This window comes from Vitis vinifera, chromosome 16 (genome assembly GCF_030704535.1).
Source record: "Vitis vinifera cultivar Pinot Noir 40024 chromosome 16, ASM3070453v1".
Classification (NCBI taxonomy): Eukaryota; Viridiplantae; Streptophyta; class Magnoliopsida; order Vitales; family Vitaceae; genus Vitis; species Vitis vinifera.
In genome coordinates, this window is record NC_081820.1 from 21,818,830 (window position 1) to 21,843,588 (window position 24,759).

At 36.5% G+C, this 24,759-nt stretch overlaps 2 protein-coding genes across 3 annotated transcripts; both read left to right on the forward strand.

Moving 5' to 3' along the window:
• The first annotated feature begins 3,365 nt into the window (after nucleotides 1–3,365).
• Nucleotides 3,366–4,808, forward strand: LOC100257557 (WD repeat-containing protein RUP2). The gene has a single exon (XM_002267673.5). It carries the CDS (start codon nucleotides 3,504–3,506, stop codon nucleotides 4,653–4,655), a length of 1,152 nt encoding a protein of 383 aa, XP_002267709.1. The 5' UTR covers nucleotides 3,366–3,503; the 3' UTR covers nucleotides 4,656–4,808.
• A 6,674-nt stretch (nucleotides 4,809–11,482) lies between these two features.
• Nucleotides 11,483–24,524, forward strand: LOC100266110 (pre-mRNA cleavage factor Im 25 kDa subunit 2). 2 transcript variants are annotated; one of them, XM_002267221.4, is made up of 7 exons: nucleotides 11,483–11,864; nucleotides 12,871–12,916; nucleotides 22,506–22,599; nucleotides 22,738–22,811; nucleotides 23,150–23,236; nucleotides 23,360–23,470; nucleotides 24,053–24,524. In XM_002267221.4, exons 1-7 carry the CDS (start codon nucleotides 11,746–11,748, stop codon nucleotides 24,122–24,124), a joined length of 603 nt encoding a protein of 200 aa, XP_002267257.1. In that variant the 5' UTR covers nucleotides 11,483–11,745; the 3' UTR covers nucleotides 24,125–24,524. The 2 variants fall into 2 exon arrangements, with proteins under 2 accessions (XP_002267257.1, XP_010662775.1); XM_010664473.3 differs by having other exon boundaries at nucleotides 11,580–12,177.
• The last annotated feature ends 235 nt before the right edge of the window (nucleotides 24,525–24,759 follow it).

Here is a 24,759-nt window from a genome sequence, read left to right on the forward strand (position 1 = left end):
GAAGATGAACTTATAAAAACTATATGTGGTAGATAAAAATATAACTAAGAATAGGAATACCTAATGGAATGAGGGGCTCGTGAGTTCTATCATCTATAATAATTTTTATGGTATGGTGAAACAACTATCTCTCATCTGTCGAAATAAACATGATTAGGCCAACTATGTTAAAATCTTATGTGGATTGTTTTATTTTATTTTTAATGAATTAATATGTTCACATTAAAGCTTCCATTGGTACAACAAATATAATTGTAAAAATAAAATTCAATTATACTTTAGTAAATAAAAAAGATAAATACATCTCAACATGCTTTTAACTTATTTTATTTAAAAAAAATGATTTATATATATATTTGGGGTCACTTGTGATCACTTAGAATTATACCTTATTTAAAAGAGTTTTGTTAGAATTCTACTTCTATCAATCTAAGGCGATCATTCTAGAGGTTGGGAGAGGGGGAGAAATAAGGTGAGGGTCACTTTTTACAAATTTGAACTTAGAAAATACAAATAATAATTGTATGCAATTACATAGCAAATATATATAAAAGAATAAGTTGCATATAAAATAAAGATAATAGGGAAGAGAAATTACAAATACTAATTTTTAAAGTGGTTCGACACAATCTGACCTATGTCCACTTTTCTCAAACTCCTAACTAAGTGAGAGTTCTATTAACAAGGTTTTCAACCCAAATCTTCAAGTTTTACACTTATATTAGAATAGATACTTTTAATTTTCTTCAAGAGATGCCTCACTTTGAATTCCCCAAGTAATGTCTTACATTTCTTCATACATATGTGATACCTCACACTTAAATTTTTCCTTCAAGTGATATCTAATACTTAAGCCCGCCTCACAAAGTATAAATGAAAATATTTAATAAGAATATAACTCATAATTTACAATTTGGCTCAATAAAACATAAGAAAACTAGGGTTGAATGGTACTCTAATAAAATGCAAGTGCATTATAAAAACACTCTCTTAAGACTCAAATAATATCAAGGAATGATTTAGAACTCTTCCCCAATCGATACATGAGGTTTTGAACTTTTTAAATAAAAGTTCAAAACTTAAACTAATCGTTAAACATAGTTTATGTTCAACTGGTTGATCAATCGATCAAATCGATTATTGATTGTTGGGTGATAAAAATTATAGAAAGTGATCGGTAGGTCACAAGAGCTCAATTGGGCAAACAACTAGCTCAACTAGTACATCAACTAGTTGAGGTTACACCTCAACTTATTGAAACAAGCTTCTACCACTTAAAAATTTTGCTGAATTGGTTACCGCTTGGTCCAACTGGTTAGCCACTGATCCAAAAAAAAAAAAAGAAAAGAGAGAGAGAGAGAGAGTGAATGATGCACAAATGACCTTTCACTATTCAAATTGTTTCAATGTGAAAACTTAAGATTTAAAAATCCTTTTTAATGATAAAATGCATGTCAAAACATTGGTTTTTATTTTTTAAACAATCAATCTCAATTTTTATAAAAATAATTCAAAGAGGTATAAAATAAACTTTATAGTTTTTGCAACTTTTACATCTTTAACATTAAATCCTTAAGGATACTCGGCTAGATAACTCCTTGTCATTTTAAAAACTTTTTAAATTATAAATAACATCAAATAAATGTGGTTTTCATTTAGAACAATTATTCATCTAATTTATAATAAAAAAATAAAACTAATTTAAATACTTAGATGATTTTAGGTATTAAACTAAAAATAAAATACATGATCCTAATGCATCAACAATCTTATAAAGAGCTCTTAGAGAACATGTCTCAATCGGTCTTCTCTTTAAGGTCTTTTTAATCTTCTTAATTTCCCTTTAGTTTGATATGCTATATTTGATTGCTTCTTTGGAAATCTTCTTTATCTAAACACGCTTAAAATAAATTATTAATTTCAAATTTTATTTTATTGTCATCAAAACTAAAATTAATCAAACTTTGGTTTCATAAGCTTCTTAAATATTAATAATAATATTTCAAAGACAAATGCAATTTTTAGGAATACTTAAAGATAAATTTTAAGTATAAGTGTCACGGTTTAATATAACTTATTCATATTTTGAAAAAAAAAAAATTGGAAAGACATGTTTTTTTTCTCAAATATGAACAAAGTATATTTTATTTAATTAAACCTTAAAAACACCAAAAAATTATTTATTCTAATAAGGTATTTTTAAAATATAAAATCACACTGCAATTACCTCTAGCTTCTACTTCTCTTACATGCAAGCTAATTAATATATCAAACTTGCTTATATCATATTATCTTCTACATATTTCAAGTGGGCCAACATACCATTATGGAAATTAATGCATAAATACAAGTTGGTTTTCTTTGATTAGATGGTCTCTCCACTTTATGATCCGACTCTCGACTCTCATGCATGTGCATGCATTTACCATCTCTTTCATCAAACCATACCTACTACTTTGAAAACACAAACTCATGAGCAGATTTGACATATTTTTATAATCTCTCGAGACCTCTTTTCCAACAATATAAATGTGCGCTAACAAGGTAAAAAAAAAAAAAAAAAAGCCTTTTAGGTTTCAAAATTTTATATTATATGATGCTTTGATGCATCATATGATGCTTTAAAACACAAAATCTTTGAAATTTAAGTGGATTGAAAATACTTAATTTTTTTTTTTCACATTGGGTAATTGTTTGGATGTGCTCTTTAAGAAGATCCAATTTTATAAAAATATTATATAATAATTATGTTATGGAATATATTAATGTTCATGAAAAATTATTTTTCCACGTGTATTGCCTATCAGGTTGGCAACCAGGATGGACCCATGGACCACCATCTCCCAAAATATCACAACCCAAAAGGCAAAATTATTAATTGATGGCCACAAATTTCCAGATTTCCACATCCTTCAGGAACTGTGGCCATCGTTAACATGAAACCCAAGATTTTTTTTTCCATTGCATTCACGTCTAAATCCGTAATAGAAACAGCCAAATATGCCATTCGTGAAAATCCACCGAGACCCACACACAACCAGAAAAGGGGGAAAAAAATCTCAAATCTGCAAGCAGAAAAGATAAAGAGAGAGAGAAAGGAAACCACCCTCGTACTCTAGCCATGGCTGGCTGATAAAAATCCACAAAATTGCATTTACATCACTTGAGCCTTTACTCTTTAATGGAGTAGCAAGTGGTGAGAGGGCATTAATGAAGCCCTTTTATATATCTCATTGAATGTGAAGAAATTCATGGTAGTATGTATCCCACAAATATAATAATAAGTGGTGAGACAAAAGGCTTGCCTTGGACCACGTAATACAGAGTCTGAAAGCAGCGTCTGTCCACATAATTCAGTTCTCGAATTGAGGTACAAAGCCGTCCACCATTGCCTTTGCCTCTCATCCACTTGATATATCAATTTTTTCGATTACTTCCCCACCCTTTCATTGGTCCAAAAGGCAAAAGATTCCACCACCGCCGTCACTTCTTATGAATGGGAAATGAAAAACTTCTCAACGCGATTCAATCCTCAAGGCTCAGAAGTGGAGAACCCAAACATACAAGAAGAAAAGAGAGAGCAACACATCGAAGAAGAAAGAGCTAGACGCGACTGGGAATTCAGTCTCTCCACTGTTGTTTCTTCGAGCTCTGACGGAGCCAGCACCGACACCATCGGCATCATAGAGTTCGACCCCTCTGATAACCTCGTGGTCACCGGAGGAATCGCTAGGAAAATTAGGGTTTATAGTATAAAATCCTTCTTGTCCGACGAAAATCATAGCCATGGTGAGCGCAAAGTTACATGGTTACAACATAATGATGCATGTGACTACTATGTATGTACCCCAGCCAAGCTCAGTAGCCTAAGGTGGAAACCTGGCTCCGCCGGCCGAGTACTAGGCTCTGGTGACTACGATGGGGTGGTCACCGAGTACGATCTCGACCAAAAAATCCCCATTTTCGAACGTGACGAGCACGGTGGACGCAGAATCTGGAGCGTGGACTACTCACATTGGGATCCGTTTGTTGGCGCGTCGGGCTCTGACGACGGCACCATGCAAATGTGGGATCCACGTTGCGAGGGTATAAAGAATGTGGCCAAAGTACGACCCAGCGGGGGTGGTAGCGCGGTGTGTTGTGTGGAGTTCAACCCCTTCGGTGGTCCATTGATCGCTGTCGGGTGTGCGGACCGAAGAGCCTATGGCTATGACGTGAGGAAGATGGTCGACCCGGTACTAATATTTGACGGGCACCAAAAGACCGTGACCTACGTGCGGTTTCTGGATCAGCATACGATGGTGACATCAGGGACGGATGGCTGCTTAAGGCTTTGGAGTATGCATGACGCCCGAATGATTCGGGTGTACATGGGGCATATGAACACTCGGAGCTTTGTGGGGTTGTCAGTGTGGAGAACAGGCGGGTTACTGGGATGCGGGTCGGAAAATAACCATGTATTTGTGTACGACAAGAGGTGGGGTGAGCCCATATGGGTGCATGAATTTGGGGTCGGGAGTCGAGATGGGCGTGACCCGAATTTTGTGAGCAGTGTGTGTTGGAGGCAAGTGGGCGGTGAGGATGGGTGCACCCTTGTGGCTGGTGGGTCGGATGGGATTTTGGAGGTGATTGTGGGGAAGAAAAAAGCATTTTGATGATAGGAGAAATACTATAGTGAAAGAGGAATGCTAACAAAGAAAGGGCCATTTGTTTTGGTTTCTATTTTTTTTTTTTGTTGGAATGCTAACAAAGTTTTTCCTTTGTGGATGTATTATACTTTACAAGTATTGGTGTTGCCTGTTCTGGTATTTGGCGTCTGCTACTAGTTGAATCAAGCCTACCACCATATCCCAACTTTGCATGACCTTCTCCATCATCATAAATTTATATATTTAGTTAATAATATCTGCACGAGAGAGAACAAGTTATTAACAAATGTTAATTGGATCTTTGAAATATTAGTGTATGGGAGAGTTGAAACTGGTACAGCGATTTATGTCTGGTCAACGCCCAACCTTTGTTAGGAATTTGATGTGTTTAAAAGTTTAAAACTTCCCTTATTTAAGAATAGAATAAATATACTATATAAATTAATTGGATTAAGTAAAAAATTCTTAAAATTATGAAATCCTAATTTAACAGGTACTTTTGTAATAACCTTAAATGCATGTTTTGACCATTAGGATTTATGAGTTTTAATAAAATTATCTTTATGTATGCATAATGATTCCCATGCTTACCTATAAAAATGTATCTTCTTAACCTTTCGATAATATTAATTATCCAACGACCAGACTTAAATTATAACTTGATTCAACGGTTGGGAATCCTTTCCATTGGCTATATGCATGATCCAATGGCCAAATTTCACTAAATTGCGTATTATTATTTTAATTCTAATATTACTTTTATATTGAAGTTAAGTTATATATATATATATATATATATATATATATATATATATGTTGAATTTGAATTATTTAATTGGTATGATTTCAATAAATTTAAATAATTGATTGAATTAGTAATTTAATTTAATATTAGTTTCATATTAAAATTAAATCATGGGTAAAATAATATAGAACTCCTATGTTGAACCTATAATAGAACTTAGAACAAATTTCTTGCACTTTGTGTCTTATCATAGTTGATCCCAACCCCATATTTGTTCAAGTATTAGTTACAATGCTTTTTGGTTGTTATCGACAATCAACTCTCTAGCATATTTCTCTTATGTTTTTATTAATAAATCAACTACTTGCATGGCCATGATTATGAGATATCCTCTCCGAGTTGTATGTGAGTCACATGATATTTTATTATTTCAAATACATCAATTTTCCCACTTGATTGCCCCAAGTCGATATTTGCATTCTTTATGAACACATTTAACATGTAACAACTTAGTTGAAGATTTCAATGTTGACTTAAAATTTTATTTTCTAAAAAAATCAATCATGCAATTCCTATTAGCTTTTTTCCTATAATGTGTGGTCATATATAATTACATTTGTGTAAATGTTATTTAAGGGTATCAATTGATAAGTAGGTGAATCAATTGATTGGGCATCCAAGAGTCTTATGTATGGAAGACTCAAATAATAAATAGGGAGTTAGAAAATTTAATTTATATGAATGTGGTGTTACAACTTTATTTGGTACATTATGTTTATGAGTAATAGAGGAAAATAGAAAAGTATGACTTATACAATTATAGAGATGCATTCAAGTTAATAACTCACCATTACCCATTAATTTATACATAATAGGTGTAAATAATGAGTATAATTCTCATGTAATCTTTGATGGAAAGACTAAGAGATGTACAATTTTTATAAGTTAAGGTCTCAAGTCACACTCTCATTTTTATATCTTTTTGTTAGTTTATTTTTAACAATATATACCACACAAGTGACCCATCTATTATATGAGAGTAGTGAGTTGAAGATCTTGATAATACAATTCACAAACTAACTCAATCTCATTTCAAAAGTGTTATTGGTATCACAGATTAAGATAAGAATATGATCATTATTTTAGTACTTCTATTTATTTTGTATTATGCATCCAAAATTATTTTTTTTAAATAATTATTTCTATATAAAGTTTATAAAAGTTTGGTTAACAATTCCTTTTTGTTGGGGTATATTTGGTCCACATTAATATTGTTGTTACAAATGTCACTAACACCAACTATAGATTGTTGTTTTAAGTTTTGTTTTGCATTAGTTTGATATTTCATGATCATTTCTTCCATTAAATCAAAGGGTGTTTACGAGGGTATGCAAGATTTATTTTATTTTTATTTTTTTTTTAAAAAAACTTAGGACATGTTTGGTAATTGTTTTAAAAATTAGTATTCAAAAACAATTTTGCAAAACAAATGTCTTTTTGGGAATGTGAAATATTTTTAACTTGTTTTCTATATTTTTAAATATATTTTAAAAATAAGTATTATATACAATATTTTATTTTTAATCATTTTCCACATTTATATAATTATTTTTCAAAAAAACTCTTAGAAAACAAATTAAAGCAATAAAAAACAACTAAAAAATGTTGTTTGAAAGTACCATGGCCTTGTTTAGTAACTATTTCGAAAACAATTTTTGAGAACGGTTTTTAAAAATTATTCTTTAATGTTTTGTAAAACAAAAGTCTATTTGGAAATTTGAAATGTTTTTAACAAGTTTTTTATATTTTTAAATATGTTTTAAAAATAAATTTTATGTGTAGGGCTTTATTTTTAATTATTTTTCATGTTTATATAATTATTTTTTTAAATAGTTCTAAAAAAACAAATGAAAATAATTAAAAACAATTAAAATATGTTTTGTAAAAACATTTTATTTTCTATTTTCAATAATATAAAGTTATTTTTAATTTTCTAATTATCAACTTATTTATTTATTTATTTATTTTGTAGAACAAAAAATTATTTTTGAAAATAGTTATAAAAAAGGACCTTAATTTTATAGACTCATTAAAATAAGATTCTCTTTGAATTAAAAAAAAAAAAATCTCGCATTTTTTTTTTTCAAAATACCAAAATTCCCCTATATGAAAATGTCTTATATTTCTTTTATGGATGAGATTTCTTATTTACTTTTAGGGTTAAATTAAAATTTTAAATATATATATATATATATTAAATAAAAATAAATCTTAAAAAAATTTCCTAAAAAAAATGAAAAATCATTAAAGAGTTGGATAAACTTATCCTTAAACTAAAGAAAAAAATATTGTAAATTAAAATATATATATAAAAAAAAAAAGTTGAAAAAGAGTGTTGGGCAAAACCCTATACTTTCTGTGGTATCCTCCCTAAAAAGTGTCACGTGGCTCCCTCTCCCTTGGCCACGTAGACGGTCCCCCTTGCGACACGTGGCATAGCTCATTACACCTGGACAGAAATAATCGCTTATTCCACTCGGATGTCTCACAGCCGCAATTCTATCCGGCTGACGTTCCACCTTCTCCGAATATTTCACATCTGGCGCCTGCCGCTAGATGGGAGAGGAGGACGATTCAACTTCCCCGAACAGACATGTCTGGATCCTTTGGTAGCGCCTACCCGAAGAACATCCGTAGCCGACAATTCAGATTTCCCAGACAGCTTGGCTCGTCAAACACTCGCAATTCACCGGATCCATTTCCGTCCACAATAAAAAAGATAACTCTGACAATACTAACGACCAAGTCTCCTGAACTGTCACTCATCTTTAATGCAAGATACATTCGACAAGACATTCCAAGTCTTATCAGGTCTCCTGACACATCCCCGATATTTAAAGTCATAAATTGAGGCGGCATCCATCGCCTAAATATCCTCCTGATAGCCGCCATCTTGGATTAGAAACGTCATGATTGCTTCGCCACTATATGAGCCACAATCATGACGATGGGACCCGCTAGCACAGCAAGGCCATGCTTTCTGACTCATATATAAACTCTAAGGAGGCTCTCAGGGAGGTAAGCGATAAGTGATAAGAAAAGAAAGAGAGAAGCAACAAAGGATAAACATCCTGCTAAAGGATAAACATCCTTGACGAAAATCACGGAGCAAGACTCCCAAAGGAAAACTCTATTTTTCAACAGCTTTCAAAAGGCTAACTTAGTCATCGGAGGGTATGTCCAGACAACCCATCTGGGCATCTTTTTTGCAGGAGGAAGGAGGATTCATTGTAACGCGTTGATCGAGATTCCGTTGCTGGTGACGACTATCGCAGCAGGGGAATTTTGCCATCAACATTTTCCCTCATTTTTCTTGTTCTCTAAATCTTCATATGTGAAAAAAATGTAAAACCATTACCTTAACCTCATTTTCGAATCTAAAAGAATCCTCAAGCTTTCTCAATGAGTGCACATACATTTACTTATAATCTCATTTTAATGACATTCTTCATTTTTATGCAGACAAAAGTGAAACATTCACAATTTTTTTTCATACCCATTTTTCTAATCGAGATATTCAACCAAATAAATCTCCTCCCAATGTAGTTAAAAATCATAATAAGGAGTATTCAAAGTTTCCAACATTTTCTTTAATAAAGGTTGTCAAAATTGTTTCTCCTTAGCCATTATGGAAATTGGAACTTACTATTTCATTTTCATTGTAAAAGAACTTAGAGTCTTCAAAATATGAAATTTCATTATTAAACAAATCGAAGATGTTTTTATTAAGGGTAATTCAACATTTTAAAAAAAAGACAGGAAAAAGTCTCTCTCTCTCTCTCGCGCCCCCCCCCCCCCCCCCCCCTCTTTCTTTTTAATTCAATTGGAAAGAATATTATTTTGATAAGTTTATAAAAGTAAGTTTTTTTTAAAAAAAATAATAATAATCCTTTATGGCTCTCCTAAACATGATTTTACCTAAATCAATTTGGGTCACTTAGTCGTCCTCAATAGGGTTCATTCATCCCATCATCTTCACCATCCTTCTTCATGTTCAACTCATGACTTACAAAACAATTAACTTGATTGTAACTCAACCTTATTTTGTCTTCATCATCAAAATCACTCAAATGTCTACTATCATGGATGAATATTGGGTCTCCATCAATTTCCTTCTCAATCTTGAATTGTTATAATAAAGTTTTTAAAAGCATTACATGATGTAGGAATAAATTATTTCATTAATACTATGTTATGATTTTAGTTTCCATTTACTACCTTGTTTATGCATTATGATTGATTTTAATATTTAGGTTTGCATATTTTGCATTGTACATGACTTGAGTGCATTAGGAGTTGTGTAGAAAATTCAAGTCATGGGTTTCTTGCAACTTGATAAGATGTTTGCAACCGGTTCATGAACTTATATAATTCATATGAGGCTATAGTGCATTGTCTCCTAATTAGAGGGATGACTTATCTTAGTTATCGGGATGAGTTTACCATGGTGAGTACACTAATATATATGGTTTTACATTAGACAACCCTATGATTACTTATGACATTAGCTATTGAGTAGTCATGATTTCATCAAACTACTATATTCCATGAGCTCTCAACTTTAAGAAAATATTGAGTTAATGTTTAAGTTTTTAGTAGCTAACCTATAGTTGAGACTCTAAGACGGTCATATATTTTCTATAGATTGGGTCATTATTGATTAAGACATGTGACAACAAGTATTTTTAAGATAAGTATCATAATATCTCATGGGTTTGAGACAGTGTTCTCTTGGGCGATCCTAAGAAATTGTGATCATGAAATCAATAATTATAGTAATTGATTTAGTGGAATTTAACACATACTCTTAGTGTATTAGTTGATCATGATAAGAGAATATGAAACTCAAGAATGATAGAGATAATCTTGACAGAATGATGACTTATATATACCTCATTAGATTATGGAAACCAACTCATGAAAAGTTTGCATGCAGTGATTAGTAGGTCATAAACTTGAGCTTTGTATTTCGATTTAATATCATAAAATACTAGAGTGTAGTTGACTCTCTATAACAAGATGTTGAGTCAATTTCAGAATTAGTTTATGAAAAAGCCGATATTTTCTTTTGGATCCTAATGCTCCTTGCTCAAACTCATATTTCTTGGTGACACATTATTTAAGGATATTTGGGTTAAACAAAAGGTATTTTTCGTAAACACATAAGGTTGCACAAGAGCTTATGAATGTCTTTTTTTTTTTATATTATTATTATTGAGTTAATTAATTAATTGGAATTAAGTGACTCAAATCCAAAATAAGTTTAAGGATCACTTAAGCCCACAAGGAAGTTCATATAAATCCTCTTAAGGTTAGACACATCGGAGCTTATGAATTGTTTTTTTGGATTGAGCTAATTAATTAATTGAAATCTGTGAATTAGATTAAATGACCCAAACCCAATATAGGTTTAAGTTACTTAAACTCACAAGAAAGTCCATATAAATCATCTTAGGAATTTAAGGGTAAACACAATGTTCATTCCATCTTCTAGAAGAGATTACCCTAGCCTAAATCCCCACAAAAAAAAAAAAAAGAACTCCACCTTCTTAAGTGCCAAGGTCTAAGAAAGAGACATTGGGTGGAAGATTATAAGATTTTTTAGATCCCTATATTAATTATAGTAGGATCTGAGAACATCCAAATTCAAAAGTATGATTTTATTAGCACTTAGACCAAAGGTTCCTCTTAGTGAAAACTTTCATTGTGCTAAGATCTAGATCTCTACGAAGATTCGATACATGCACCCTCATGGTCTAATATATACCATAAATACTAATTATGCATCTTTCACATCCTTTGCTCCAATTGTATGTTATTAGAACCCTAAAACATAATTGTTCTTATTTTAACTATTTTTAGTCATTTTCAAATAGTTTTAAAAAATAATTATACAATTGAAAAAGCCATGGATAAAATTATTTTTCAAAAATATTTTAATATATGCTAAATATATAAAAAAAAGAATATTTCGTTGGACTTTTGTTAAAAAAAATATATATATATTTTTTTAAAAATGTTTCCAACCATGCCCTTATGTTTTTGGAAGATGAACAGGGGTGAAAATGTCCAAATGCGGTCAGGTCCCGGAGAGGAAAAAGGGCGGTGGATGCGGCGATTTTTCCAATTTTTTTTTTTTAGTTACCTATCCCAGTAACCCTTTTAAGATTTCTTCAATAACAAAAATTGAAAAGCACAATTGAAACCAAACATACCGGCGAGGTTTGGTCATCGCCGCCGCTCTCCTCCACCACCCGCCGCTGCAATTTCGAGAGAGGGAGAACGAAAGAGATGTTGACGTCGCCGGTGGTGAACACGTACCCTCTGTCGAGCTACACCTTCGGAACGAAGGAGCCCAAGATGGAGAAGGACACTTCCGTTGCCGATCGCCTCGCTCGCATGAGAGTCAAGTATTCTCTATTTCCCTAAATTTCTGCGTTTTATCTAAAGCCTCCCTGTTTGTTTGCTCAGAAAATTGACTACCGACAAAACATAATGCAAGAAAGGAAAGCATGTATTATTCTATTATGACAAATAGTTTTGTTTGATTCAGTGGGGCAGAGGTGTTTATTTTTCTCAGGAAAATTATCGTGTTTACGTTTTTTCCACTATTTTCTTGCGTTTTCTGAGCGATCAAGTGGAGGAGGTTGAAGATCAAGTTTTCTTTCTTTTGGCGTTGCGTTTTCTTTGCAGGATACCGTAAGACGCTATCAGCATGTTATGGTATATCTTTTTAGGATTTGATCTTTGCGAAATAAACCCTGAATTTTCCCTCAGCAACAAACTGAGCATAAACTTCTATTTGTTTCTGGCGTGGGTCCGTCCAAACAAAAGTCCTGGATCACGCTAACCCTGTAGGGTTTTGTATTCAGAGTCATGTACTTGTTTACAGGAAATGGTTAGGCATTGTTGATTTTCTTAAGCACTTTCTGTTTTTCACCCCTGATGATCGCTTAGTTAATGTGGGAAAAAGAAAAGAAATTGAAAATTTGAAATTTTAAAAGTTTAATTATGAGCAAAGATTTTAATCCTAACAGCTTCTTCAATTTGCTTTTATGAATGAAGAGTATAAATGGCCTTGATTCCATCCTACCCCACATAAAAAAAAAAAAAAACAATCAGATAGGATGAATCACGTTTTGATTCCTTCCCCTAGATGGTATACCAGCCTTGTTGCTATCCTTGTTCATAGCCAAAGATTCTGCTTTGTTTATCTTTTGGAGTACAATACAATATAACTTATGAGATTCAATTGCCTTTTCCTACTATTTCCCCACCAACCAAATGGGTTGAATCATTACAAAAGAATTGTATGGTTCAAACAATGTGAGTTTGAAACCAATGCCATGGAAATTTTTATTGATTTCCCTATCTATTCTGTAGAATGTGATTGTTGCTTTTGATTTTGACTTACAGTTATATGAAAGAGGGGATGAGGACAACTGTCGATGCAATTTTACTGGTATGTCCATTTGTTTTCATGTCAAAGCTATTTACTTTGTCCAGGTGGAGTTTTTGACTACTTATTTATACGGTGTTGTCAATTTCCTCCCCCCAAATCTCTCTTTCCAGGGTAGGGATAATGTAAATATATGTTGTGTGTTCAATAAATATTTTTTCCTCATTCCTTGCCTTGCCTTTTCTGCCAAAATGATGTATAAAAAAATGGAATGTGTTGTTGTATCATGGTTGGATTTAAGTTTTGACATCAAGGATGATACTGCACTTGGTTTTTGGTGTAGAATTGAGTAAATTAGTGATAGAGTTTAGATGAGCTACTGGGCTGTATAGTAGAACTATTTAATTACAGCGCATTGATTCGAACAAAATCTAAACTGAAAAACAAATGATTTAAAAAAAAAAACCTTGCCAATCTGGATGTAGACATTGACACATTTTGAATGTTTCTTCCTCCAATATGGGTTTTGCTTTTGAGGATCAAAATTTCTAAATTGATTTTGGCATTAGTTCCCTCTTGCATACAAATGAGATCTTTAGTATGATGAAAGAGCAATATGGAGATCCTATAGATATTTATTCTTCTTCTTTAGCTGGGATAAACTGCTCTTTCTCTTTGGTGAATGAAAAAGGGAAAAATAAGAAGAAAGTAGAGCTATGTTACTTGCTGGTTTTTTATTCCAGCAACGTTGCTTTGGCTTTGAAATAATGGCATATTAGGAAACCAAGGTACTTTCCCTTTATTTTTTGTATTTTGGTTGCAAAAATGATTGGGATTCTTCCATGAGGAATTTATTGAGTTTGATTCTTGGGAAAAGGAGTTTTGGAAATTGACCATTTTAGAAAAAGTGGTAGAAATATTCATCTTCAAGATGATTATCAATAGTAATTGATGACAATCTGGATTATAAACTGTGAAGTTTTTCTGTCTGTTTTAAGGTATCTATCTTTTTCAGTTAGGTATATGAGAGAGAGGGGAAAGTCAGCTGGCAGGGGAAGAGGAGTCATCAGCTGGGAATTTTGGTTTCGAAGAAGGGATTTGGTTTTATTATCTTTATAATAAAATGTAAAGCCCTTCAAGGAATTTATTTCATATTTCTTTTTGAGTTTGGGTCTTCCCTAGTCCTAACTGCATATTCCGGGCCCTTTCAAGTTAATCATTTTGCTAACTGCTAAACATTGTTTTACTAAGTACTAACCCACTAACTGGGTCAAACTACTTGAATATTTTCTTTTCAGCACTTATGTTGGTTATCGAACATGTCCTTAGCAAATGTATTTGTTCTATGAATGGCCTAGGGATGATTAGATCTGCCTCCATTAGTGTTCGGCATCATCATAAGCTAAACCAACTTAACATTGTTTTCTATCAACTCTCTCCTATTATTATCATATTGTGGAGGAAAGTCAATACAACTCTTAGCTTCCACCAAGTTAAAAATGATAGTAAAAAACCATGTTCAATTTTTCAGAATTTATTGGAGCTATCTAGCTTGTATAGGAATCTTGTCCTTAACATCCTTTTCTTTTGCCTTGATTTCCAAAGAGGATGTTCTCATCTTCTTTTTTTTTTTTTTTGATAGATAAAGGAAATTCATTAAAAGCCAAAAAGGCTAAAGAGAGTATACACGAAGTATACCAAGATACAAAGGATCAAGAAACAAAAGGTTCTAACCCTTACTTGGTGGCTAACCAGTTTACAAAATCAAACAACGATAAAGTATGATCCTCAATATACACCTTAGCCCAATTCACAAAAGTGTACAAAAAAATGGATTTGATATCTTGGTCGTTTCTTTCCACATCATTGAAGGCTCTTCTATTCCTTTCTTTCCAAATAGTCCACATTAGGCAAAGGGGGGCAGTTTTCCATGCTTTCTCCCTTTTCTTGCCCACAAAAGATTCATACCATCCCAGGAGATTCCTTTTTACAGAGGAGTGCATCACCCATTGCACCCCAAAAAGGGAGAAGGTTAGATACCATAACATTCTGGCCTTCTCACAAAACAGGAGAAGGTGATCAGTAGATTCCTCCTCATTTATACACAAGAAGCACCTGTTGGGGATGTTCCAACCAAATCTCTTTAGGCGATCAATGGTGAGTAGTCTGTTCCAAGCCACCTCCCAACCAAAGAAACTAGCCCTGGTTGGAGCCCAAGACGTCCAGATAGTACTAGCTGGGAAGGGGTGGTTGATGCCCATTGAGAGTGAGTTATAAAAACTCTTAACAGAGAAGGTCCCATTCTTATTTGCTTTCCACCTGAGCGAGTCATCCACACCTCTTCTAATAGTCAAAGGATGAAGCTTGCTTAATAAGTTTTCCACTTCCCCCACCTCCCAATCATTGAGGTGTCTGTTAAAACGAGGTCCCCAACTACCCCCAGCTCCATCTTCCTCCCAGGCCTCAGCAACCAAGCCTTCTTTGTTGACTGAGAGATTAAATAAGATGGGAAACGCTTCTTCCAGAGATTGATTTTCACACCACAAGTCCTTCCAAAACTTCACTCTGGTGTCATCCCCTACAAGGAAGCGGGAGTGAGATCGAAAGTTTTCCCAACCGTTTCTGATGGCCTTCCAAACACCCACCCCATAACGATCTCTAACACCTTTGGAGCACCATCCCCCATCCTGAAGGTCGTATTTACTAGAGATAATTTGCTTCCAAAGGGACTCGTTCTCATTGGCAAATCTCCACAACCACTTACCAAGAAGGGCCTTATTAAAAATAGCTAGGTTGCGGATGCCCAAGCCTCCATCCTTTTTAGCGGCACAAATAACCTTCCAACACACCAAGTGAGGTTTGTTTTCTAAAGCGCCCCCACCCCATAAGAAATCCCTTTGGATTTTTTCAAGTCTTGCACAAACTCTCTTGGGGATCACAAAGAGAGAAAGAAAGTAGGTTGGGAGGCTAGAGAGGGTGCTTTTTAATAAGGTTAGACGGCCACCAATGGAGAGGTATTGCCTTTTCCAGATAGACAATCTTTTCCTGAATCTTTCTTCCACTGCATCCCACGCACTAGTGGATTTGTAGGGGGTTCCAAGGAGAAGACCCAGGTAGGAAGTAGGTAAACATCCAATCTTACATTCCAAAATTGAGACGAGGGATTCCATGGGGGGACATTCCCCCATTGGGATGGCCTCAGACTTGCTCAGATTGACTTTTAGTCCTGAAATCGCCTCAAACCACATGAAGGTCTAGCTAAGGTATTGCAACTAGACTGCATCGGCGTCGCAGAAGATTAAGGCATCATCGGCGAACAGGAGATGGGAAATGATTAGCCCCTCTCTACCTCTTCCTCCCACTTTGAAGCCAGAAATAAAGCCCTCATTTCTTACACGTGACAGCAGTTGGCTAAGAGCTTCCATGGCAAAAAGAAAGAGGTAGGGGGAGAGAGGGTCGCCTTGCCTCAATCCTATAGAACTACGGAAGAAGCCCGTGGGGCACCCATTGATGAGGATCGAGAATGTGGCCGTGGACCAGCACCATTTCATCCAATTAATCCATTTGTGCCCAAATCCCATTCTAGACATCACATCCATGAGAAAGTTCCAATTGACATGGTCAAAAGCCTTCTCAATGTCCAATTTAAGGAGGAGGCCCGGCGCGTTGTCTTTTAATCTAGAATCAAGGGCTTCGTTGGCAATAAGAACAGCGTCTAGAATCTGTCTCCCATGGACGAAAGCTTGCTGAGAATCAGAAATCACCTCTCCCATCACTGATTTCAGCTTATTAGCAAGGACTTTGGCTAGTAATTTGTATACACTCCCTACCAGGCTGATTGGTTTGAAATCTCTTAGGTCTTCAGCCCCTTCCTTTTTGGGAATGAGCAAAAGAAACGTGGAGTTCAAACTTCTCTGGAAGGTCCCATGGAGGTGAAACTCTGTGAAGAGCTCCAAAATTTCTGATTTAACAACATCCCAGCAAAACAACCAAAAGGCCATTGTAAAGCCGTCCGGGCCTGGAGCTTTGTCGCCACAGTAGCTGCTTAGGGCTGCAAAGATTTCCTCCTCAGAAAACTCAACTTCTAGGCTGCTGGCCGAGCCTTCTCCCAGCTCCTTGAAGTTAAGGCCGTTGATTTTAGGCCTCCAATCCCCTGGTTCTGAGAGGAGGGATTTATAGGCCCTACAAACGCCTTCTTTTAAGTCATCACTAGAAGAGAGAGTGACCTCATTTATTCTAATTTTAGACAGGAAGTTCTTCCTTGCCCTAGCATTGGCCATTTTGTGGAAGTATTTGGTGTTTTTGTCGCCTTCTTTTAGCCAAATTTCTCTTGACTTCTGTCTCCAAGAAGTTTCTTCCAAAAGAGCCCATTTCTTATAGTCCTCAAGAGCCAGATTTTTAGTCTCTACTTCACCAGCAGTGAGGGGGCTGTCATTCTCCCTGGTCTCCCATCGCTGCAGGCGAGAGAAGGCTTCTACTCTATTGAGAGAGACATTGCCTATCACCTCCTTGTTCCAGTTCTTCAAGTCCTTCTTGAGCGCTTTAAGCTTCTCGGCAATGCAGTGGCTACTATAACCTTCAACAGAATACCCATTCCACCAGCTTCGAACTAGGTCTTGGAAACCATCAATTTTTAGCCACATATTTTCAAAACGGAAAGGGCTTTTGCCTGAGGAGAATCCTCCTGCTTGAAGGACTATAGGACTATGGTCAGAAATCAAACAAGGGAGAGCAGCTTGGGTGATGGCGGAGAAATGGTCTTCCCACTGGTCCGAAAACAGAAAACGGTCCAGTCTAGAGGCAGCTTGAGAGTTCAAACCCCCTATCCAAGTGAAAGGGCCTCCAGCCAGAGGGAGGTCCTTTAGCCCCAATTCCCCTATAACCTCTGAGAATCTTCTCATTTCAGTTGTGAGCCTAGGGGAGTTCCTTCTTTCCTCTGGGAATCTAACAGCATTGAAGTCCCCTCCTAAGCACCAGGGGTCCTCCCAGAGGCCACAGATGGCACTAAGTTCCTCCCAAAAATCCTCCTTTTCACTGCTAATCACTGGCCCATATACCCCAAAAAAAATCCAAGTGAAACCATCGACATAGTTTTTGAAACGGATAGAGATAGAGTACCCCCCGCTTTCTACCTCCAAGTTCTCCAAGACTCTGTTGTCCCAGAGGAGCAGGAGACCTCCTGCCGCACCCCTAGCATCCATAGAAGCCCAATTAAGAAATCTTCCTATACCCACACTGTTGACCATTTGCTGAGACATTTCTTTCACCTTCGTCTCCAAAAGGCAAACCAAATCTGGTTTTTGGTTCCTTACCACGCCCTTGATCAACTTTCTTTTCTCAGAGTCATTAAGCCCACGAACATTCCAACAGAGAATTTTAATTCTCATTAGTCAACTGGAACCAAATCCCAGGAATTCTGGCCGGACTTTTTAGCTATCCCTGAAGTCTCCCCGTAACTAACAGAGCATTCCAACCTTTTTAACTCTCTTTCGAAACGGGTGGTGCAAGATTTTTTCTTCTTTCGTCGCTTGCAAAGGGTGCTATTTCCTGTCCTTAGCTTCAATTTCTCAAGTAAATTCAGAATTTCAACCTCGTGTCCTTCGACAGGCATTCCCAAGACTTTGCTAAAATGAAAGAGATTGGAAATCTCCTCCTCTGACCATACTTCTTCGCACGGGGAGAAAGCTGTCTGGTCCTTCTGCTTCGCCGCAAAGTTTGGGGGGTCGGGCCTCAGGACCACTGTCGACCCATCTCTAAGCATCAAGGACAGAGGAATCGGCGTCTCTTCAGTCTCTCTTGACGTCAGACCCGTCTGTCTAGAGCATCCCCTTTCCCTCTCGGATCCCGTAACCAAGAATGGAGTAGAAGAAGGAGAAGAAAGCATCCCACTCAAGGGGGGGTGGAGGGGGCAAGAGCATACCTTGAGGATTGCGGCCTTCGACAGAGGGGGGGAGGTCATTTGCAGACGTTACTTCCAAATGGGACGGCACTTCCAGCTGGGGGCTCTCAGCAGGGGTTCCTCTCCTCCGGCGCGGGGAGCAGCTAGGGGTTCCCAGCCCTAAGTCACCGGGAGAAGCTAGGCCAAAGGGTATATGAGTGATTCCCAGAGAGGCTGAGGAAAGGGCCTTCCCCAGCCCAGGCCCAAAGGGACGGGCCAGGTCCGGGTGGGCCGAGGCGTCCAGACCAAGGCCTAAATCCAAATCGCAGGCAAGGGCCTAGTGGGCAGATGCCTTCGACTTGTCTGAGGTGCCGCCACTCCCCAAAACCGGCGGAGACAGCTTTTCAAGCTGTGAAGGCAGCTTTTCAGGCTGCGGAGGCAGCTTTTCAGGCTGCGAAGGGGTTGAGGAAGAGGGCGGAAAGCCCACGCTCCCCTCGGCGCGTGAGTGGGATACTTCGTCATCCTTACGCTTCCAAGCACCGGGCCCATGGGAAGAGAGCACAGAGGAGATGCAGGGTTCTTCTTCCCACCAGAGCTGCAGAGCGAAACAAGAGGAACCGGTGACCACCTGCAGAGAACTTGGGTGATGCCAATCTCTGGTTTCGACGAGGATTCTGGCCCATTTGAGATTCCGACGCTCGGCTGTGTTTTCATCCACAGCCACAAATCTTCCACAAGAGTCCCCAAACCTCTTGAAGAGACTTCTTTCCCAAAGGTGCAGAGGGAGACCTAAAATTTTGACCCATACAAGGCGCGTATCCCCGTTGTCTTCCTCAAGGCAGCCCACTGAAGGCTTCCATTTTTCAAGGTGGAAGCTTCTTCCTCTAAAGCATTTCTCCCCTAAATTAAACACCCTCTCAGCTTCGTTCGTGAACTCAAATTCCAGAAACAAGAGGTTTTCCCTCATGTTAGACAACCAGAGGTTCCCTTCTAGGAGCCAGGAATTTTTCGCCCACGACCCGAAGGTAACGAGATCAGGGAGGCGGTCTGAGTCTCCCTTCCAAAGGCCTATCAGACACCTACCCAGCATTTCCTCATTTCTAACGAGAGATTCTTTATCAACTTCTAACCAGACGGCATGGCGGGGCGCGGGACAAACCCGAAGGGGGATGGAGGCTTTGTCCACACCTCTGTTAGGCAGAGCTTGAGGCAGAGCACCTTTCCACTGAAAGGGAGAGACACCCAAGCTTTTCAGTTTACTAACGAGCAGATTCCAGCCTCCAACGAGCCCACCTCCTTCTGGAAAAGCCAAGGAGAATCTTTTGTTCTCTGCATCTCTTGCAACGCAAAACAAGAATCTCCCTGCTTTGTTGCTTCGCAGTTCCAGACTATAGTCTCTATCTCCTTCCAACCAAAACTTCCTGAAAGGAGATCTTTCCTGTAGCTCACAGCATGACTCAACCCCTTCTAGCAACAAAGATAGACTTTTCCCTCCAAATCTTATCCATGAAGAAGACTTAGGGCCTCTTTCACAGATTTTCCCACACACTCTCCCTTTGTGCTCTTCTATGTTAATCTCAAAAGTTTTCTTCTCAAGACCAAACCAGCATCTACCTCCAGGCTTCATGGTTGGAGGCAGTTAGTACTTCCATGAACATGCAGCTTTCATGTCTATGACCCTTCAAGCAGTCGTCTACTCTAGTTTCTTTTTCTTAGATTCTTATGATAAATTTAATTTTTCTTTTTTCCTTTCCCATTTTGATAAGAACCCAACAATTATCAGTAGGAAAGACAGATTGCCTTTCTCATCTTCTATCTAGTGCTTGCTATGATCAGGCAGATAGCTTGACAGATATAGCATTTTCATCCTCTTGTGCATGCAATAGAAGAGTCCATATAGTCATGCTTAAGGATACTCTAGTGCTGATTAGATATTCATTTTTTATCATTTGATATTTAATTGAGCTATGTTTTTTATGTTAATTGCCTTCATCTATAACATTGTGTGAGCCTAGAATGAAAGGCCACACAGATTGTGTCTCAAACATGGAATCATCTTTGCAAGGGGAAAAAATTTATTGCTGTGTGAATTTTCTGAAGTCATTACCTCCTCTTTTCTAAACTTCTAATTTTCTAAATCATGCAATCTTTGCTTCTCCTGTAACTATTCAAGTAATGCTGTTAAGTCAAAAGCATTACATTACTTTGCATGATGAAGAAAAAATGTCCACATGAGATTGGATGGCCATCTTGTTTTTAATATCCATTTTCTCTTGGAATTTTTGAAGGGGAATTTTCACTTGGTAATGTTGTGTCTGAACATGAGGATTACTTATTTGTGTGTAGCACTTTCATTTTCTTTACGTAGACAAGATATGTTAATGAATGTGTATGTGTGCATGGACAGTCATGCTGATGTGACATTCTTCCATTAGGACTCAACATTATCATGAGCTAAAGCACTTTGAGCCATGGTTCTTTCAACTATCTTTCCCTTCAATTCTGGAGGGAAGACAATATTAATTGTGGCTTACTTGCCTACTTATCTTTGTGTATAATATTGCTAAAAGTGACATTCCATCTTGTTCTAGTGGTGTCCAAAATTCTGCAATTATAGGTGGCAAGCCTTCCCAGTCTTGTTAAGCCAACCCATCTAAATGGGCTTTGGTCAATCTATGTGGTAGAGTGTTGAGCAAAATGATGTAGGGGCTGTTCGTCAATGTTTTCGGAAATAGTTTTCAAAAAACAGTTTTTAGGAACAACTAAAAGCAATTCTCAATTATTTTCAGAAACAATATTATGTTTGGAAATTCAAATATGAAAAACATTTTTTTCTCAACTATTTCTTTGTAAAGGCATTGTACACTTATTTACAATGCAAATGTTCCCAAAGAATTCTCCATATTTTCAATTGTTTTTCAAAAAACACCTGGAAACACCTCAAGTTTGTTTTAAAAAACAACCTTCTTTCAAAACAAATTCTCAAGAACATGTTTTCAGTCAAAAAAATCATCTTTGATGATTTTTTTTTTTTTTTTAAGTTACACAATTGTTTTCTGTTTTAAAGAATATAAAACTATTTTCAAGAACAGTTCCCAAATGGACGAATAAATTCTTGAGCTATGTTTCAGGTTTGAGTTGGACTTCTGGACTGTTCCACTCAAAATAATGAAATTTTAAATACTGGTGTTAGTGTTTTTAACCAATTGGGTAGGGTTGACTTCCTATTAAATGGTTTAACCTGATTATAAGTGGGAAGATTATGGTTGGGTAGCTTCTGATCTGGCCAAAACATGCTTTATTGCATGTCAACTCGCAATTAACTTCAAATTTGTTTTGAACTGCGGTTCACTAAAATATTTAATGCAGTCCTTGAAATATGAACTTATTATGGTCCAATATTTACCTAGATGGTGGATGAGGTTAGTGTCTTGTGCACTATCATCTATCAGAATAAAGTCCCAATTCATTCACAAGCTGTTGTAAATGATGCTTTTCTTGGCATGGAAATAATTTTTCGTTTTCATTTCATGGTCAATATAAAGGCTTGAAAAATACTTGAATGTTGGCATTGGCTGTCACTTGCCATTATTAGTTCATGTTTTCGACTATTCTTGTTCCCCTATGCTTGACATGCTGCAGTTATCTAAATTCTGGTGCATGGCTTTCCAAGGGTAGACAAGAAATGGACTTAAGTAGTTAAGTTATATTCATTATTTAACATGACTACATCTTTCCTTTCTTGAGAGATCAATCCACAGAATGACCTTGCAGGTGCAGGAACATACTCATCCCCACATCCTTCTTCTCCAAATTGGAAACACATTCTGTAAACTTCCTGGTGGACGCCTCAAGCCAGGAGAGAATGGTATGATGTTTTCTTCTCATATTTACCGTCTTATTGTTATTACTATTTATTCTCTTTTTTGTTCTCAGAATGAATTGCACTTCAATGAGGAGTTTGACACTAGTCCTAGGTTTGATTCCCTTTTTCTTACTTCTACAGAAATTGAGGGTTTGAAAAGAAAGCTGTCTAGCAAACTTGCTGCTAATTCACCTGGTCTTCAACCAGATTGGCAGGTATTTTTTTCCCTCTGTGTTTTGAGTATTTGAGCATAGGCTTGAGAAAATTGTTCTGAGAGATGGGTGTGGGAATTGGGACACAGTAAAATGCTACATTTGCTGGGACATGTGACTGCCAAACCTATTATGCCTTCTCCATGCCCTTCTTTGCAATTTGTCTGCATTTATGTTTGTTTCATGATTTATGAGAAGCAGTACTACTTCTGCTCCCTGGGATATCAGTTCTATTGGGACAGCCTTTGTATGAGTATGAAAGGAGTAACGTGTTTAGAATATATTATTGTTTTGTTAGATTCTTATTCTTGTCACTTTTGGCATCCTCTTGCAACTTGCAGATAGGTGAATGTGTGGCTATCTGGTGGAGGCCAAATTTTGAAACTGTAATGTACCCATACTGCCCTCCCCACATAACAAAACCAAAGGTAAATCCTTTTCAGTGCACTGAATCCTGTTATATTATTGGGTTATACTTGAGCCCTCTATTTTTTGGTTGTTTTAAAATTTTTGTTTTCATTCTCGTTTTTTGTCTTGTCTTGGTGACACAGGAGTGCAAGAAGCTTTTTATTGTTCATTTATCTGAAAGAGAGTACTTTGCCGTGCCTAAAAATTTGAAACTTCTTGCTGTTCCATTGTTTGAACTCTATGATAATGTTCAGGTATGGCAACCATAGTTCATTATATTATTCTCTAAAGTAATTTGAAGTCAATCATCTTAAAGCTTTCAAGATTATTCGAGAACATGATATACATTGTGGGTCTAAATACCAATAATTTAAGCTTTTAGGAAAATTAGTTGTCCAAAACAATATCAAATCTTTGTTTAGTGGGAGGTCATAAGTTTGAACCTCACCCTGCATTTGTTTCCTGTGATTTGTGTGTGGGCTGTTTGTCTAACAAAGACCAATAGCTAGAAGTCAAATATTCTGTATTTATCTTAATTGATACATGGCTGGCCTTAATCGATACATGGGAAATGTTGGATGCATGGTAAGCATTAAATGGTCTTTTTCTAATATAACATTTAATCACACAGGCAATAACTCTGCTTGCATTGTTTTCTCTGTGACCTCAAGATGTTTCCAGAGCATGTCATTCTCTTCATTACCTTTGTTGGTTTTATGAAGAATATCATCTTGTTCCTCCAATCTTTCTTCAGTTTTATGACGAATAACATCTTAATAATGTTCTATTATATATTTGCATCTACACATGTAACATTCTACCTTTTTTGGTGGCAGAGATATGGACCAGTTATATCCACTATTCCACTGCACCTGTCTAGGTTCCAGTTCAACATGATCGCTGCATGACTTTTGCATGGTTCAGATGAGTATTTTGAATTTGCAAGTATAGAAGTCACACCATGCACAGCTTTGAAGTAAACTACCTTATGCTCTATTCATCAACCTTGGTTATCAAATAAAATGCATGAGTCGGGTCTTTTTCCAAAGATGGTCTGCTTTTCATGTCCTTCTTGGAGTCCCCTTTTTTTCTTTTCTGGTAGGATGAGGATGGGTTGAAATTTTGCTGACACAGTTCTGCGCAAAATTTTCTCAACAGAGATAATGCTGCCAATGTAATTTGATGAATTGACTGGGGGTAAAAAAAAATGAGATATACAGTGTGCACTGGGCATTTTCCTTTTTATTCCAGGGCAAGCTGTTTAACATTTTGGGAGCATACTATGCAAGATTCTATTTATTTTCTTCATTTTCTCTTGAATTCCAGAGAGTGTAAATGAGTATTTGGTGGGATGTTGCCGACTCTGCTTCTAGAATTGCCATAGATTTCAACAATTCCATCCAATCAAAGGAGTTACTGGCAATTATATAGTACCATCCAATTTGTATGACCTCAGTGTCCTCTATTTCCTCAAAATTTCTTGGTTTCCTCGCATCCTAATTTTCTTTACCAAAAAACTAAGGCACCAATTCTGTAGGTACCA

Bases quoted from the DNA above. Each gene is read 5' to 3' on its own strand.
- LOC100266110 (XM_002267221.4), top strand. From the start codon at position 11,746: ATGTTGACGTCGCCGGTGGTGAACACGTACCCTCTGTCGAGCTACACC. The intron at 22,600-22,737 runs GTATGATGTTTT...TTACTTCTACAG, and splicing joins CCTCAAGCCAGGAGAGAATG to AAATTGAGGGTTTGAAAAGA. The intron at 23,237-23,359 runs GTAAATCCTTTT...TTGGTGACACAG, and splicing joins CCCACATAACAAAACCAAAG to GAGTGCAAGAAGCTTTTTAT.
- LOC100257557 (XM_002267673.5), top strand. From the start codon at position 3,504: ATGAAAAACTTCTCAACGCGATTCAATCCTCAAGGCTCAGAAGTGGAG.